Source organism: Eleginops maclovinus, chromosome 18 (assembly GCF_036324505.1).
Source record: "Eleginops maclovinus isolate JMC-PN-2008 ecotype Puerto Natales chromosome 18, JC_Emac_rtc_rv5, whole genome shotgun sequence".
Lineage (NCBI taxonomy): Eukaryota > Metazoa > Chordata > Actinopteri > Perciformes > Eleginopidae > Eleginops > Eleginops maclovinus.
In genome coordinates this window covers 6,857,500-6,877,116 of record NC_086366.1, presented here as the reverse complement: position 1 = coordinate 6,877,116, position 19,617 = coordinate 6,857,500, and the positions used below count along the sequence as shown (strand labels likewise).

Below are 19,617 nucleotides of genomic sequence, written 5' to 3'. Positions count from 1 at the left end.
GCATTTTTTTCCCCCTCATTTGAAACAACTGGGCAGTCCTTATCAAAGATCTGCCTCACCTTTGTAAATGTAGGGCATTCAATCAAACCGCAGGAATCATACTCTATGATTTGATGCACATACATATATCTGGTAAGGAGTAATGCATAGACATCTGGTTCCCCACTGTAATTTCCTTTCCTGAATACATAAAGGACAAAGAAATGTGGATATAGAAATGTGTCCATTTGAAAGCTGAAATGTAAGTGTTTCCTACGTGATAAACTGAACTTTGTTGACAGATGTATTATGTGATGTTTGCACACCCAAAGATATTTGTCTTGGAATCATTTCTTATCCTTGGAGATTTACCCTGCAGTTCCAATTTGACCATTGCTCAAATCTGTGTCCATATTCATATCATAATTGGATGTTTTGCGTAGATAAACAATAAGTTGTAATTACTTTTCTTCCAACAAAGATGCTGACCTTCATTTTCTTTTGCTCCATTTAGCAAATCCAAACTTTAGAAGTAAAACATTTCTCTGTTATTGTCGGCAATTCCCTAGACAAAACATGCAAAAATGAAGTTTGTTTTTCTAACTTTCATGCATAGTAGAGGTTTGGCTGTTGCTGAGGGAGAAAACAAAGCGGTGTTGTCTCTAGCGACAGACAAAAGGCGTCTCTTTTTGCTCTGTGTGCCCACACATTTACGGAACCTAACCCCTGAAGTCAAGGCCCATTTGTCTCACAACAAAATGGCATGTCTAGAAATTTCATTTTATCATTTGTGTTGTTGTTTTTCTGTTACCAAGCACTGGATTTAACCCCATTAGGATTTCAAATAAAGCATTATTAATGTAGCTCTCTGGGCACCTGAGCACAATCACGCTCATCTCCTCATGCCACAGATGAAGTCTAAAATGAGGTCCCTAACTCTAAATTAGACATTTGGATAATGAACAAAATGTTGAATAAGGCGGATATGGGGTTGTCACTTTGGCAGGCATGAAGTAGAGAGGTAGATTCGGTATGGGCACTTTTTTTTTTTTGCCCAACGATGTGATGCCAAGTGAAGGATAAATGTGGCAGATAAGACAGAGATTTATTTGGTGCAGAGGGGACGGATGAATGGATATAGCCACCTTGATGTGAGGCCCAGCATTCTCAAACACATCCCCTAATTTCTGTATTGCGGTGTCCCTTTAAAGACTCAGCCAGGCTTTAAATTGAATGAAGGAGGTCACTTTTTAACTGCTCAAGTGACAAGTACAAGCTGGTGTCAATTAAGTCTTTGATTTGTTCTATCACCGGTGTATTTTAATAGCCATTCTAGGATATCAGTCTTCTGGCAACAGTAGAGACTTTAAAGGAAATTGTGCTTTGATAATACCTACTATACTGCAGAGGTGGGGTCCCTAATCAAGACAGTCCATACTGACATTCAAGGTCTAAAACTGTGTCTTTAAGCATTAAAACCTGTTCTTAACTGTCAGCTCTCTTCGTTGAGAATACTCTTGGTGAACTCCATCTGAAATCAAATGATCTGGCTTTTGTTACTACATACTCATCATGTTTTCATGTGTTTATGTGCCATGTAGTGAACTGGCTACTGACAGCCATGCTTGTTTCGCCATTCAGTATTGTCCTTCCTTAGTTTCAGTCACAAGTATAGGTAAAGATCTAGTCCTACAATTAAAAAAAATGCAGTTTGATTGTGTCATCTGTTAGACCAAGTTGTTACATCTTTCAACACCATACCTGTAGCTTCAAACACACCATTTGTGTTAGAAAGGTTCAGTCCCTTAGCTCAAGCTGAAATCACCCAGTTGAAAATATACGGGGTGTTTTCTAGACTTTGAAAAGCCAGCGTCAGTGCGGCAGAAGACATTATACAACTTTCTTCTGTCCAATGTTCAAGAGAAGTTGCAAGTATAATGGCTCACAATCTGATTCAGTCCATTGCAGTTAATTAATGTTTTTGAGGGGGCTGCTTGAAGTCAGATTTTGTTTACAACAGTTTCAGGGCAGAGTGTGACACTGAATTAACGTGAAGTCTTACTGCAAATTATGTGCTAAAATATGCCTGAATGCAAGACACATCATCGAGTTAAAATGAACCCAAGAATGTTTAATCTGCTCTGAGAACATGTAGCTGCATGAGAGGTAGAAAAAACATTTCTATAGCATGAGGCGGTGAGTCCAGAGAACAGATAAAAGATCTAGGACAAAGGTAGGATGTAGGAAAGTATGCAGCAACAAAAACATCCCTCCAATGTTAAATCAATTACGGCACAGGCTGAACCGTTTGATATTATCAGTCATGACTGAGCCGATACAAGATTCCCTGGCATTTACATTAGTTTTCCTGAACATGCCAAGAGATCTGTCGAGTAACTGTCTATATGTTAGCGTGTTTCATCTCACTGGGTAGCGGGGTACAGCCAAGATAAGCTCCTCACGTGGGAACACTTTCAGTGCTGAACAAAGCTGTCTAGGTTTGAAGGGCAAAACATACTCTCTGCTGAGATAAGTGTCACCTAGCCAGCATTACCCACCATATACATGCACACTTATGAAGGGCCTTGTTATGCTGGCAGAAGCTGTTCAGTCTCAATATGATGCATTATATGCTTTGAGATACAGGATGTTATTTTTTTTCCCTGTTGTTGGTTTGGTAATAGATATATATTAAAATGTGGCAGGTTTGTGCACTTCCTATGTGTAGTAGTGCATTGTTGGTGTGAGGAAGGAGAGTGCATGAATCAATATGAAAACTTCTGCTTACATCTCTAACAAGCTATCCATCACGCGGAATTCAGTTCAAGGCTGAAAAATGACCTGTGGGGATCCTAATGGCATTCTCCAACAGAATTAAAATCAGTTCCTTGTATGACAACAATCTTTTTCTCTGGTGTGTTTTGAAAGCGTAGAACAAAGCTAATCAATTTCCTTGTCTGCGATAGGATAAGTAATTTCCTTTGAATATAAAACCAAGCATACAAAGAGCTGCAGAAGATGACTGCAATATGATACAAAGATGTTGTAAGATGAAAATACGCTTTCTTTGTTCCGCTTATTATTGTAATTCACTACATGTTATTCTTCTATCAGCTTTTTATTTGCATATAATTAAGTTAGAATTTTTTTTCTCATTTTTTTTTCATTTCGGCATAATAGTGCGTCTGTGTTTGTGCTGCTGCACATAGCAATGAGAAAGAATACGTTGTTCAAGAAAGAGGCAGACATTCTGATCCCAGCCATGGATCTTAGAAGTTTAAAAAAAGAAAGAGCTGCTCACAAAACTGTCTCAGTAGAGTGCGAGGCAGAAAGTGACACTTTTAAACCTTTGCTGCAGTTCACGCTTTAGAATCAGACTGCGCCTGCATGAATGCATGTCAGTGTGTGTATGTGTGTGTGTAGGCTTTAGTTGACAGGCAGCCTGCCAGTGTTTCTAACTACACATCAGTACCACTCTGTACCCTTCACTCTGATCCACAACACCACCCCCACCTCTTCACCAGCCACTGTGCCCCCTCCCCATTAACACACCCTCTGCCTCTAATGGAGTTCACTGCACACCACTTTCCGCCTGAACACACGGTGGAGGAGTGCTGCTAATAGCGGTTGCACAGTTGGAATACATGGGTGTGAGCTGGAGTTAATGTATGCCTCTAAAGCAGTGTTGGCAGACAAGATCGTGTTATCTGCTGTGGTGTGTAAGAGCCCAGCCCATCTGTACAGTGACATCTTTCATAAATGAACCAAGCCGAGCTGTGACGGCTGTCTCTTTGCCCGCGCTTCAGTCCCGGCGCTGAGAGGACACCTCAGACTCGTGTACAGTATCTTGTTTCCGTATCATGAATAGTGAAACGATGTGCCACGTTTGTATGTCACGCTTTAGGGTTCTTTCAACGTGAGTCTGACAAGAGGTTTGAGTGAAATTGGTCGAAATGCGTGCATATGGTGCACTTCACTTCATTTTCCCATCATGCAACACTTCAAATGTTGAGAGCAGGTGTTTTTAAAGACACTTGTATTCCCCTGTTTGGTTTTGAATGTTCCATGTCCTTTTCCCCCGATTATATTGAAATGGTGTTATGATTTAAATGGGTCAAATCCATGGACGTATAAAGAGAACTGGATACAGCGTTGGTTGTTTGGCCATTAGGAAAATGTGTCTCAACGTTAGCATTATTCCTGAGGATTTAATCAAATCTAACTTGTCCCTTTTTCTTTTGTTCCAAAGGGGCGGAAGCCATGTTTTCCCAGCAGCCACAGGACTTAGTGGTGGTGGCAGGCCAGCCTGTGACGTTACCATGCACCATCCCCTCCTACCATGGCGTTGTCTTGTGGATCAAAGACGGCCTGGCGCTGGGAGTTGGCCGAGACCTCGCTGGTGAGTAACAGCATTTATCACCTTGAGCATGTCCCTATTTATTTCTCCATCACCTTCAGTGTCCAATAATAAATGCACTGTCATATTCAGATACCCTCTTTTTGTTATCCAAAGCGCTTAAATGTCACCAAATATATCACTCCCTAGACAGATAAACTATTTTGTCATTAAAGAGTTAGACATATGACACTGCGAGTGTTATGTGAAACATCATTACTTATATTCCATAACATGACCAAACAGGATGAAAACATAATATATGTCAACGGGTTTGATGCAGCGCTAAATCTGTTCTATTTTGTGTTTGGCAGAGAAGCACACGATCGGGATAAAATGTGAAATCAATAGTGGCACCGGTCTTTCTCTGGTGCTTCAGGCTGCTAAATGGCTTTTCGAAGAGTAGCTGGCATCCTCTAATTACACCGCACCTCGTGTATAATTGCCTTAATTGTTTAATTTGGAGTAAAAGTGACTACTGCACTGTCAGTTAGTAGCCTGTTGTTCCACCAGTCAAGGCTTAATGTATATTCATGACCTTGATACATTTCAAAGAAACACATCACTCCTCTAAATAAACATTTACAACCTTTGAATCACTGAGCTATTGAATGAAAAAATCCATAAAAGCGTAGTACCCATGCATCATTTACTGAAATGATCATTAAATTCCTCCGAAAAAGAGATCCATTTAAATCTGTACACAGCACTCTACACACAGTAGGATGCTTCACTCTTTAACGGCACAGTCTTTATTGTTGAGCTTTCTAATTGCCTCACATACCAGCCCATTGTGACCCATAAAGAAATCAAGAGTAATTGCAATTCAAGGCACACTCAGAAAATTACCAAACTGCAGCCGTTTCTTGAACACATAGGTTTATTTTGATCAGGAACGATTAGATCAGTATTTCGAGTGAGATTGGGGGTCTTTTACCCTCTGACCTTTAACAATCGCAGGCCCTCCCTGTCGCCGATGTGGTGTGTAATTAAACCTCAGTGGCTGACAGTGCCCTAGTAAAGCCATCCTATTCCCTTTCCAGGTCCTTATCAGGCCCAGGGGGGACTGAAAGGTTGCAGTAAACAATGGTCTTGCAGTCTCCCAGTCTCCTTTGACAAAAAAAGAGGCGGACAGGGAGAGTATTTGTGATTACTCGAGATAGACAGAGAGAGCGGAAGGAATAAAGAGAACATTTCTTTAGGGTCACAGCGTGGCAGAGATGTAGAGTTGCTTTTATCCTCTTATATTTATTGGTTTAACACGACGAGACGATCAAGATCTCATTTCATCGTTGGCCAAACACAAAAGGAAGGAAAACATTGTGTCAGTGGTCACAAGAACATTTAAGTAGATCAACCTTTAACAAGCCATCTTTGAAGAGTTTGACAGTAAGGAAGAAGAAGCAGTGATTTTGACCTTTTTCTCCTCTTATTACTTGGTTGAATAATCAGGGGCACGTCGTGGAGTCTGAGCGATCTTTCTCTCGTAAATCATTTATAAAGTGCACAAAGTTTTGTATGAGGAGGAATAGCTGCCTGCCTTGAAAAGATAGGTCGCTAAAATCAACACTATGATACGGACAGGGGGCTGAGTGCCTTCTATTGAGACGGATGACACTTTTTCTAAATAAAGAGCTCCACAGCTGTCCTTTTTATCACTCCTGCCTACATAAACAAGCAATGCATGCGGCAGTAAAAGAGTGAAGGCACATCCACTGCAAGACGTACACAATGAAATGAAAGTGGCAGCTGTATACATAAAAAGTGCGACGAATCAAATGTTACACGGAGCATTTCAATAATATAGGTCTGCTCGGCTATTCATAGAAAGAAGCTGCGTCGGCAACGGTGTTCCACGCCCGGGACCTGTTTCCATTCACAGGAGAAGTGATTAAACCATGAGAACTCTTTCACCGTGCAGTGCGAGGAATCACAGCACAAAAGCCAATGATTCCTATCTGTCCCTGCCTTTTTCTATTCATTCCCCTTTTGTGTCATGCATTTCCACTCTAATTAAAGAAAAGCAAAATAGCCCCACAACCGCTCAGAACATACCAATCAATGTCCTGAATATGCATGGCATATCTGGTACGCACGGTGATGGTGCGAACAGACAAAGCAGCTTTCAGTTTATTCTCATGTGCACACGGTAAAGATGGAGAGAGAAGTGTTTGTTTACATTATGTCATGCACTTGGGATATAGGAATGAGATCTTGAGAAGAGAATCTGTCACTCTTACTTCTCATGAGAGCAATTTGAACACCGGTCACCTGTTCACAGCTGCAGCTAACCTATTTTTAGCCCCCGGTGGATATAATGTGTGAAACATGGTCTAGGTGAATGCAATAAATCACTAGGCCACGCCTCGAGTGTCTGTATACCTACCTGCGCACACACATGCACGTTCACCATTGATCCAGCCTCCAGACAAATCCATCGCCCTCTGATGGATTCATTACTCCTTAATGGGCCTATTTTACATTATTTGCTTTGGGTAACACATTGTGTCTTTGAAATTCGCTGAGATCTAAGATCAATGGCCCTTCGTAGGTACACATCACATGCGCAAAGGCGATCAGTCTTCATGCGTGCCAGAATCATTTTAATCATATTGACAAAAGGTGTGATCGAGGTGCTATTGGTAAGAAAAATACATCAACAGTGCGTTTCTGTCGTTTGGAAATTAGATTATATTATTCTTATCAATACTATCCGCCACAAATGCAAATTACTTTTCCGTTTGGATCCAGTTAATGCACAGAGATGAAATTGGAGCAGAGCCATTTCCTCACACGGCAAAAAATGTTCTTAGTTTGCCGGAGGCACAGATGAGATAATTGGCCAGATCATCTGTTTGTGTAAAATGGCTTATACCTTGCAACAATTAAAACAAGCAAAACAAAAGTGCATCTGACGTATATTTGGTTTCTGGGGAACATGCAATGAGCTCTCGCTCAGTAGAATGGAGTCATCTCAAGGTCAAGGCATTCATAATGTGCAATAATCATTACCCTTGTGATCCACAATGGCGCAATGGCATTATTGCTTTGAATCTCATCAATGAACATAACATTTAAGCAAAATGGCTCTCTCTGTGACCTTGTGCACATACTGTAATGTCCTCTAATTTAGGGCAGGATTTTAAACATGGAAAAGCAGAATGCATTGTTCAGTCAATGGCTATTAAATGTATTAATAGAAGCTTTCAGTTATAATCACGTCCATGATAACCCTGTTAGATTTATAATTTGTACATTGTATCACCTGTCTGTCTATCCCGTGAAACATCCACTGGTGCAGCTTCCGACTTTTAGTAGGCTTTTTGCCTTCCTCTTTATTTTATCCCCAGTTTTTGATATGTCTAGGCAGTTTTGTGTCCACCCACAGTATAGACCCTTAAGATTAAAGGCTACACGTAGGAAGATGAAATGCAAAGAGTGGCTTAATCGGCTGTAACTCACCCCACCAGCATAAAATGAGGCCCACTTCATGCTCTATTAAAGGCAACTGGATTCATTGAATCAATAGCCAGTAATTGGTCTTTGAGCATACGATGGGTTTTTGCAGAATAAAAACTCAAGGATTTAAAAAGCTGTTACAAAACTGCCTTGTCTGTTATGTTCTTTTTGGGCGCTAAAACCTGTAAAACCTTAACAGTGAAAGACTGGAGTGTTTGGGGATCTCTGAAGTGAATATGAGTCACTGGCTAGCTGTTACTGGAAAATCAATATTTTTCTCCCCAACATTTGTTGGCAGTGCCCCAACCTTTGGATGAATACTGAGAGTCCTTTTTGAAAGGAAACAGCAAGTGTCTAAAGTTTGACTTTTCTTTTACAAAGCACACAGTTAAAAAAAAAGGGCTTGTTATAACGCTGTCCTTGTTCTGCTGTAAAGAATGTCTCCATTCCTATCCTCTATGTTCATCATTGTTCAATTACTTAAGGAACGCTGGAGAAAAAAAAGCAATTATTTTTTAGCGATATGTAACATTTTTTGGAGAGCATATTTTATGAGCAGACATTCTCATTTCTTTGTACATACTGTATCACCAATAATTTGAAAAGATGGAGTGAAAGAAAAAGAAAAGGGTTCTTCAGAGACAAGCAATTCTGAAAGCATGAGAAATATCCTATAAAGCTCTCCAGTCAAACACACTCTTCTTCCTGCTTATTGGCCACGGTGGAGGGACGCACTCCACAACACACTCTCAATGCATATTTCAATAATAGTTAGGGGGATATCGTTAAAACCATCTCACTTGACTTGTGTAAAAGGCCCAGGTCTCTTGGATATTGCTCTGCTTTCTTGCATTATTAAGCTATAAATCATTTCAGAGCAATGCTGAAACATCTCAAACTCTAGCTGTTCCTGTTTATGGCTGCAGTAAAACATCATTCTGCAGAAAGCTGCAACCTCTACAGCAGCTGATTAGCATTGCCAGGAGTGCTTTAAAAAATATGTATTATACTATTAATGTTTTAATCTTGTATGGGGATGCATTGTGAGTAAATTAGCAAATGCAATCCCAAACAATGCTTACTTATTAAGTTAGTACTGACCTAGTGAATGTTCGTATTATGTGCTTATGCAGATGCAATTATATGCAAACACTCAGGCCAATATTGCGTTTAATGTGTTTGCAAATTAAAATGTGTTTGCCAGTAAACATATACAACTTGATAGTAAAGTACATGTTTTATAACAGCCTATTTTAGAGTACATTTAAGTTATTGTGGTGTTTTGTTAATGACATAACATTTGCAAAGCTTAAAAATGTGGCAAATGAGCTGTATTTCGATTTTGAATGTGATTAAAATGAACAAATGTGTTTGCGCTGCAGGCTATCCTCGTTACACAGTGATTGGCGACCACGGTTCAGGAGAGCATCATTTGCGGATCCAGCGTGTCGAGCTGATGGATGACGCTGTGTTTGAGTGCCAGGCTGTCCAAGCTGCCATGAGGTCCCGTCCTGCTCGTCTCACTGTGCTGGGTGAGACCACATTACACACAAACACACAGTGTCCAAACAACACCAATGTACCAACACCATCCACCCCCGATCCCTGAAGTGTAAAACAACTCACTGACTTCTCACTCTCATTGGCTATTGCATTATATTATTATGGTATGACTTTGTTATCAGACTCAATGAGGAAAGCAGTGTTTTGTTTGATAGTCAATATAACGTCCAGGTGTTTTCAATGGCAACGGGAAAACAAGCAACTGTTCAAACCAAATCAACACTCTCCAGCCTAAACACGGGACAGAAGTACTAACAAAGGCCATAGCTGAAGTGGTGCTTTACAACAATGAAGGAGTCCAGTATGTGTACTTGTTCACTTTTCGATTGCACGGCAAGTATCAATAGAGGCACACTTTGAAACGCAGGTGTTCACATGCAGTCTTACTCAAAACATAATCAGAAATCAACAGTAGATCCTGAGAACAAAAGATATAAAACCATCAGAAAGGATTAAATCAACGCTATTGTTTCCAATTTGGCAGACAGTGTCAATACGGTTTAACTTTAGAGAACTCTTACATTGCTATGTTCATTTCCTTGCACTGCACGAAGCCTCTCTTTCCATTATTACTGCATGTTGATAGGTTGCTGGTTCTTAATTCAACTTCATTGGGTTATCATTCAGTGTGGCCATTCCTGCCTCATTGGGTAGCAGAAGTGCCATCGCTGGTGAACGTCCCTTTCCTTTGCCCCGAAGCCTCCTCCTGCTTTCTGTCTCCTGCTGCCTCGCATAACCTCCCTCACTGAAGGATTGCTGGAAAAAGGCTAGAGTCAATGACAATGAGCAGAAGAAAGGGAAGAGGAATGGGGTGAAAGGAAAAAGAGTGGAGAGAGAGGGGTGTCTGCCATGCAGTAGCCTTGCCACGAGCGACTGATCCGCCCTATTGATCCAGCCTAATGAAAAGTGAAACTAACGATTTGTAGGGGAGAAGGCAGCAAGAGTAAAAAGAGAGAGGGGAAGACAAATTGCGGCATAACGTTTCTCTGGCTGCCAGGCCCCCTGCAAATGGATATGAGTGAATAATTATGGGTACTTATACAGAGGGCTGAAAATGCTACTGCACTTTCCTACCTTCCACTACTGTCCGTCTTTCAATATACTCATAGAAATCTTTCAAAGTTTGGCAGCTCTGACATTGTGCTCTCCAAGGAAACTTTGCCGCCCGAAGAAAGGGAAGAATTCAATGTGTGTGTTCCCACGTTATATTGAGGTGTTTGGAAATGCTTTTATCAATTCAGGGGGTGGGATCGAACCACTGACCCTCTGATAGGTAGGTGTTTTTTACTCCACAGTCCCCAATTCAGCCATTAAGCTGAATTCAATGACGTGTAGGTTTCAACAACGTACCTTAGTATCCTTGGGAGTTTTCTTACACATGTGAACCCATCATGTTGTTTCATTCATCGAGGAGTGAACAGCTGCTATGCAGCAGATGAAAATAATTCTTTTTTTTTTTCTTTAATCCCCTTGACACTGTGCTTTCCTGATTTGGCAAGTCCTACGTTGACTACTCAAAGTAATTAAAACAAAGAAACAAATGATTTAAAAATGCTTGCCTTTGGGCCGCTAGCAATGCACAACACCAGGAAGTGCAGTAGTTGGCCTTACTCTTTTTAAATAACCAATTAGCAATGAGAAAGAGGAAGCCTTTATGACCTATTTGGCTGATTGAGGGTGAACGAGTTTATCATTCCTTCCCATAAGCCCAAATAGAAGGTGTTTGTTTAATCCCCTGCCGAGCTAACTGACTCCTGAGTGCGCTGCTTGGGAGAACTGCAGGCTGACACACACGCAAGGTAATGGGGGAAATATATGCAAGGCCCGTGTCACTGCAAAATCCAAGCTGTCAATTACTTGCCAGTGGTGACAGAGTGTGTCTATCGACTTGGAAGACAGCTACGGCCCCACACCTATGCGAACACACACACACACACACACAAATACATAGGCATATACACAATATGCTTAGCCTACACACCTACCCACAAGTGCACTCACACACACATACTGTATATGCAGCCTCCCTTCTTTGAGCTGACAGCAGAATAAATCTAAAACTCTCCCATAACTCAATAACAGCCCAAACTCCTCCGTGTGCCATATCAGAGGAACGTCTCTCCACTCGACTTTAATAGGCTCTGAAATAACATAACATAAATATTTACTAACACATAGACAAATGGCTTTATCACTGCCAAATAACCAATACTCTGCTTTTCTTTTTTTGGTGATTGTATTAAACAGTTAATTGAAAGGCTAAAAAGAAACAACACCATAACCCGACTTGCTCATTTACAGAAACAGGATGTCGTAGTTAACAAAGGCTGTTGTTTTACCGTCAGCCATTTCAGCCAATACTCAAAGTGCAAGAGAGATGCAACTAAAGACAAAACAGTTAAAGCATCTGCAAACAATAATGAGGTTCCTTCAATAAAAAGCTCAGAGAGGAAAATGGACGGTGAACTTAACCCTTCCAAGCATTTTTTTTTTTTCGTGGCCTGCAGGCTTACCCTTATGGAGAACCAAGGTCTTGTGAATTAGTTATGAAGGAAGGGAAAGGAGGGTTTCAGGTCCAAAAAATACCCCTGGGGCTAATTATATCCCTTGCAGCAAGTTGGCACTGCTCCAGACCTTTGCTCTAATCTTTCTACCTGAGTTTGGGGACCACTAGAACAAAGGGAAAGGAGATCACCATTGTTTGATTAAGGTCTTTGGCTGAAAAGCTACTCTGAGGGTGTCCTGTTTTTTTGTAAATCTGACACGCGTTTGTCTTTTTCAAAGAGGAAAATGTGTCATAATGAAGTGTGGGGATATTTATTGACTCATTGGAGCATTTGAATACTTATCAGGTTGATCAGATATAAACACAAAAGATAAGTAAGTGGCCAAGATGACTCATTCTCAAGTAATTCATTAGAGCTGAACTGCTGCCACCATCGCTTTTATGCGGGTTTCTGATGTTAACTCATTGACACACATTTAAATGTTTCACTTTATCTTGATATTTTTGGAAAGTGTTGCTTTTCAAAGTGTGGTAAGGGCAAGTGTGGGTGAGGAGCTTGGTTTATTTTCATGCAGCATTTTTAATCAACATTTTATAATTATAGCTCTCTGCTCCAGCTCTGCCCAGCACAGTGTCATGAAGGTCATACTGCTGACCGTGCTATTTAGATCAGGCAGAATATGGGAAATGCTTTAGGAAGTTAAGCTGACTTTAAGCAAATATTTATGTTTTTGGACCCATGCTTCAGCAACAACTTTTATGTACACCAAAGCCCAAGGGTATCTTTTGTTATTATTGCGTCAAATTGCCAAAGCTGAGTCAGCCATTTCTGTGGATAAGTCTGAATTCATTATTTCTCAAGGATCACTCCCTTCCTTTGGTAATGGGGGTGGACATTGAGGACAGGGTTAAACATAAAACAACAAACAGCTGCTGAGGGGTAAGGACTTGTTGTGTTGAAAACAAGACGCTAATAATGTTTACCACGCTCCATGAATGTGTTTAGTGTCAGGATTGACCAAATAATTATCAGTTCAATTTGGCTATTGCTGTTGTTTCAGGGAAAAAAGAGCTTGTGCAAAGAATAGATTTCTTCTGCTGGTTGTTTACCTGCGTTTTGTTTATGTGTATTTTTATCGTCAGTTCGTTTGCTGAGAGTGGTGGGTTGGGGGTAAGGGTTGTGTGTCGTATGAGTCACATCTTGTCATATATGGTTGTCTTTTCTTCATTTCATCATTTAGAAGTCATAGCATATCCCTCTTACTGAGATTGTCATTGGCTTTGTGTGCGTACCGCATGCGTGTGTGAGGCAATTCCAGACACACTCAAAAAAGAAGCTTTAAATCCTCCCGTGTAAGTAACCAATTTGTCTCTTTCAAAAGTTAATTTAGGTCTAGCCAAGCATCTCAGCTGAAGTATAGTGAGAGATAAGGTGTCTTAAACGGCAGTCATTTTGGAAGAAAATATGACTTACGCTTAAATTGCGCTGCCTTTTACTGCCATTTTGTCTGAAAGAGGAGATGGAGAGATAACTACATCTATGATATCAGAGAGGCTGGGAACAGGTGCGTTATTATGGTAGACAGACTGTATGTAGGATATTTGTTTAATCCTCAGTATTTCGACAGAAGGAGGAGAAATGACAATGATACATCTGTGCTCTGCAAAAACAACGGTACCAACTGTGTGCAGGTGCCGAGCAGATTTGAACTCACACTACATAGTAAATAGTCTTGCTTCAGCTCACTGTTATGGTTCGCAGAGAAATGATTGGCATCAGGGAAAAATGTAGAACCACGGGGGCTAATAATTGGCAGAACCTCGCAATAAGCGATATTTTTGGAACCCGAATCCCAAATTTGCTTCCTCCCACCCTCAGTCTCTCACATACATGCGTAGCAATACGCAGCGATGTCAGCACCCTCCCAATCTGTGGAGAGCAGCTTCTAGGGCTGCACATGGCTGCGCTGTGAAGGAACAGGCTCTGCATATTTCTGACAGCTCTGGCATCTCCCCGCTCCTCATCTCATCTTCATCCTTCCATCGCTCCTTTTTATTTGGCACCGCTCATTCGGTAGATCATGACACCAACACTACCATAAGATTGATAAAAGTGTTTTGCTACACTTAAAATGTGTCTGTGTATACCCCAGCATTTAAATCATTCCCTTCATTTGGATTAGCTCTTTTCCCTTTTTTCCCTATACACCCCTATCCCATTTTTACCATAATCTTATTTATTTACCATGTGGTAGGACACACACACACACACACACACACACACACACACACACACACACACACACACACACACACACACACACACACACACACACACACACACACACACACACACACACACACACACACACACACACACACACACAGAGAAATCAGTACTCCCTTCTTTTTTTTATTTTGTGTACACATTTTGTACAGTCTGTCATACTGTTTGTGATTGCCATCTGTGATCCAGTTCTGAATTTTTCTCACCTTTCCTTCATTCATTCGTTCTTCATGCTTGCATGTGTGTGCAACACATGGCTCAGGTATTGTCTGGCTTTCAAACAGATGTACATTGACAGCACTTGAAGAGGGCCAGTGATTTGGGCCAGTGAGCTACACATGTCTCTTGTATCCACCTGTGCAGGGTATTCGTCTCCTCTCCTTTTTGTCTTTTTTTTTTCCCCCTGATCTATCTATCACAAACTCTGCAAGCTGTCGCAATGGGGTGACGGGCCGGCCCGTGCCGGCATTCTTCTGAAATAGACAGGCAAGTCGGGAAGCTCATTGTTGTTCAGGACACGTCTGCTGAAGCACAGCGCTATACAGCAGCTACACATTGCCAGCCTCCCCTTCCTTACACCATCCAGCCTTCTTGTGAGGAGCCCTATCTCATTCATTCACCTCCAAATTGCTTTTTCTTCCCTTGATTGCGCTCCTGGAAAGCCAGGACGCCAGTAGGATTTCATCTGGTGCTTTCTAGACCTTTCCCCAATATTGGTTCGGCATGGAAAACCCAGCCATCAGTAACACTTGTTTTTTTTACCAGACTGAAGTTGACTTTTCAACTCCAGAGTATGATGTCACCGTGCCCTTACATAAATTCAAGTTTTATGTTCAGTGTTTGGGAAGTTTTATCTTCTGTGTTTGGGGAATTCATATATATTAAGGGACAAGAGGCAGCTTTATGACCCCCAGGGTTTACACAGGCCCTTCTTGGAGGTGACAGACTTAGGGCCTTGCACTGTTGAGTTAATTACACATCAATATGCCTTGGTCCCATTTATGGATATTTTTGATTATGCAGTAAAAGTAAATGAGCTAACTGAAATGAGGCTTTCTGACATCACTGTGTATGTTTTACTCTTTTTGACTAAGGTGACCCAGGTGGGTTTAAAATCAGATAGGGCTAGCATTCGTAGATGTCTACAAATACATAAACAAAGTCTTATCTCTGTGGAGTTGAGGGACCTCAATAAAATGTAAGTAGCCTTTAAACTAAATTGTGGATTCTCAAAGGGATAAGGTTAATGTATGTTGTGACAGCTCGATTGGATTTCTCCCTCAAAAAAAATAAATGAATGCTTGGAGCTTTAAAGCTACTAAAGTCTCGGGTCAAACACATCAAACTCTATCAAGGATTAAAGTAATGAACGGGCAGTAGGGCTTTTTTAAGTCTTTAGTAAAACCACACATCCAAGATCTTTGAGTAATACAGACGTGCAAGAAAAAACTCATTTGTGTCTGCTATCAGTTATCTGTGATTAGTATCAAACCTGTAATAACTGAAGAATGTCCGTGCGTTTGCATGCCGACGGTGTCTGTGCCTGCACAGGAGAATGCAAATCTGTGAAAGTGTTGAAAGAGATTACATTATTATCCCCAAGAAGAAAGTATTGAGAGGAACAGGGTTTGCAGTGAGTCAGCCTGTAATTAAAGAGGAGCGATCAATCTGTACCACTGACCACACTACTTATGCCAAGTCCATCGAATGGCTGCAGTAAAGAGCTAATTTAGAACCATTAGGGACTGCCGAGTTTGCAAACAGCCCAGTAATGATGATGGCTGATTCAAGTTCAAGGCTTGGCCTCTGTATAACTGTCAGACCTGGCAGTCATAAGGCAGGATCAGTGGAAGATCCCAGATAAAGAGAAAGACTAAAATATCAATTTAACTGGGTTTTTCCTGGTCATTCATTCGAATTCAATAAATGTTCGGTTATTGGTCAAATCCTCCTATTCCTTCAGCAGACATAAAATCTCACCTGCCAATACCCAGAGGGTAAAGGTTTCCTATTTCACTGGAATATTGTTCTATTAAGTCCAACCGACTTACCTCCATGTGGGCCTTTTTTCAATGTTCTTTAATGGTTGTAATTACAAAAAGATGCCAATGGAGCACACGCTGAGAGCCTTGTGCATGTGCTAGTTTCACAAAAAAAACAATTTCAGTCAAGGCTTTTCACAAACTGTACCCACATTAGCACCCTGCACATACAGTCAGACCTCTAACCCAATAGTGGACAGCGAGATACAGAGGTACAGTTGCAGGATGGATGAAGCCAGGCATGTCCGTTTTATTTCCTGTCTGTTCACCATTCAATCTCAGCATGTTGCTGGCAGGTGGCCTTCCATAGGGACATGTCCTGGACATGTAGCAGTGCTCTGTGTGGTCTGCCTTTGACCTCTCTGCCATGCAGCTCCACTATGCACACAATCATAAACGCCTCTTGCTCTGACATCTCTCAGTAGAGAAACATACCGGTGAATAATAGTAGACAACTGAGACTATAAAGGTCAGATGGTGACTTACTGCAAACAGTGTGCGGGGGGGGCAACCTTTCATGCACGTTCATTAGAGGTGTCAACTTCTGACCCTGTCACACCTATTAATAGACACCTATGTACTAATATGTGTATAGGAGGAGGAAGAGGAATATATCCCTTAAAAGATCACTACGAAGCCTCAGCTCTCTCGTTCTCTGAGAGTTTAACATCACATCAAGTCTTTGTCCTATCTCAGTCACATACTGTCAGACTCTCTTTCTAATCTCCCCCTCTCCATAAAAAGTACTTTATGGCTGCCTTATATTCTTGGAATTTAATTAATGTTTCAGTCATGTGTGCAAGGGAGCACTGACAGCAAGCCACTAACGTTGGATCTCCGTAATCAACTGTCTCAGTGCTTTCACTGAGCTTCACATTTGGTTCATTCCCTTTAATGGCAAATGCAAGAGCTGTTTGAGCTTCCTGGCTCACATTGCTTTTTACATGCCCCCTGCCTCATTTGCATACCATGCAGTAGTTTCTGTTCTGAGCATAAGAATAAACGAATGTGTCCTCCTTGACCTTGTTTCCAATTGCCGATAGAGGACCAAAAGGTGACCACATTCTCACAAAGCGTCTTTCTCATTGCCTACATCAGCACTCTGTTGTCTGATGTGCTAGTGCTGACCTAAGATTCCTCTACCTCTACCATCCCCACGCATAATAACGACCAGCAGATGAAAGGGAGCCTGCCAGAATTAACACGGCGTTTCAAACACTTGTGTACAAGAGTGTGTTCTGGGGGAGTTTTCTTTAATATTGCAGATCCACTGGTCCGGGTCAGAGTTATTAGTGTGGTCTAGTCAGAATCCAGACGTCACTGTGCCCACGGAGGTCTGATTCACTCCTTACTCACTGTAAATATGTGGCACTGTTGGTTACGTCTGATAAATTGGACAAACAAATATTTTCCGTGTTTTTTTTATGTAATTGTTTCGCAAAGCTGAAGCGCTAGTCATCAAGTGCGAAAAACCAAAATGCCACCCCAATGCACTAATTACCAGTGCACTAAAACACTAAGATGAGCTTGTCTGTGACTAAAAGATGGAGTGTAATGTTTCTGAGGGCTCATATCTCAATGTGCTTCTCCATTTGCTCTGCATGACATGACAAATGATTTTGATCATATGTGCAATGGACTCAAATCTTAAAAAGTTGAACTCTTTAGGATTTCAGTCCCTGTTGATTTGGTGAATACCATAATGACCTTAGAAGTAAATGCAGTGTTCTGATATAAAACTCAAGGTTCTTAATGTGTTCTTAAAGAAATTCACACCAAATAAATTGACAATGAGTTATGTGAAGTTCTGTAAAGAGTACTGTATGCAAACTTATTCTGACACTACGCTTTCGTTTATGTCTGCCGTACGATTTCCCTTCTATACTTATTGTCATTCAATATATAAAACTGTTTCCCAATTACATTTTTCCCTGCCGTTCATCTCGGTGCTGCTTGACAGCATAGATCCAACCCATAATAACCTTCTTTCCCATCATGATACTTTTTGCAAGGGGAATATGGCAGCTGCCTGCAGCCTTTGATTTCGTCTTGCCCCAGATCTGCATTGTAATGAGCACTCAGGTCAATCAATAATTCACTGCCGTTTCAGTTATAGAAAAAGAAGAAAAAACAAACATCCAGATCAGCTCATGGGGAAGACAGGGAGAGGACTTTGATCAGTGCCATCGAGAGGCTCATATAGCACTGTTGTGATCCTTTCTTCTCTCTGTTGTGTTTGTCAAAGCGGAGTAATTGGCAAGCAAATGTACATCTGTGCGTCTGGGGGGGGTTATACATAGACTGGATCACATTTAATTCTGACATTGCCATGTGTATGGTGGCAAAATGTCATCTTATTTGACTGATGGGAGATTTGATTGATATTTAGACAGTCTTGCTGTGACTTGTGTAAAGCTTTTAAATTGCACCAGTGCTAGTTTTACGATTAAGCGCAGGCTGAATCTGTTTCTTACTGTGAAGTCATTACCTTCCCAGAATGTTTAAACATGGTTTTATATTTTCTGAAGAAAAGTCATTTGTATACAATGAACTGAAATCGGGTTTCTTGTTAGCATCATAAGTACTCTCATTATAGGGGAATTGACTGTGTGATGAGATTGATGAAGACATGCAGCCAAATCTTCACAGTGCCATTTGTTAAATATTTTTGTTGTATTTGGATCAAACTTCTAGTATCGCAATTACACGGAAACCCAATTTTCATAATTGCGTGAAAAAGCAACCAGTAATTACATGCCAGTGTGCCATCATTATGCGTTCAACAACAGTAACACATATGATATTGAATTATAGCTCAATTATAATTCCAGATGCTTACTTATAGTCCAGATTCATTGTGAATTACACAATCCTTATTGGTTTCTAAATAATATGCAAACCGGTCATTATCACATGGTTACCATGAGGCTAATGCCGTCTCTTTCTTTGTATTAACAGTTCCCCCAGAGGACCCGGTCATCAGTGGAGGGCCGGTGGTGAGCTTAAGAGCTGGCGATCCCCTCAATCTGACCTGCCATGCCGACAACGCCAAGCCGGCAGCCTCCATCGCCTGGATTCGCAACGGACAGGTCCTTAATGGGGCCATGAACTCCAAGGTAAGCATGGAGGTGTGTCATTGAAAGCCGTCTGGGGACAAGGGGTGTGGGTGGAATTAGGAATAGTGTTGCATGGTGGATTTCATTTCGTTCTCTAGACCATTTTCTAAAAAGCTAAAAAGCGAGACAGGGAATGACAACACCTGTTCCTTTACATCTGTGCATGTCCTGAAAAGAACTGCAGAACTTCTAAACACCCATGAGATGTTTCCTAGCGAGTGTCTGAGTCATTGGTGGGCGTTTACCTCAGCATCCAGACTGCTTTTTGA

General features: G+C 41.2%; 1 protein-coding gene across 1 annotated transcript in view; it reads left to right on the top strand.

The window, feature by feature from the left end:
- Nucleotides 1-19,617, top strand: part of kirrel3b (kirre like nephrin family adhesion molecule 3b) — a 148,328-nt gene that overhangs the window by 85,918 nt on the left and 42,793 nt on the right. Inside the window, exons 2-4 of the mRNA XM_063906201.1 lie at nt 4,229-4,378; nt 9,217-9,366; nt 19,191-19,348. Coding sequence (XP_063762271.1) covers nt 4,229-4,378; nt 9,217-9,366; nt 19,191-19,348 — 458 coding nt within the window. The remainder of the gene's footprint in view (nt 1-4,228; nt 4,379-9,216; nt 9,367-19,190; nt 19,349-19,617) is intronic.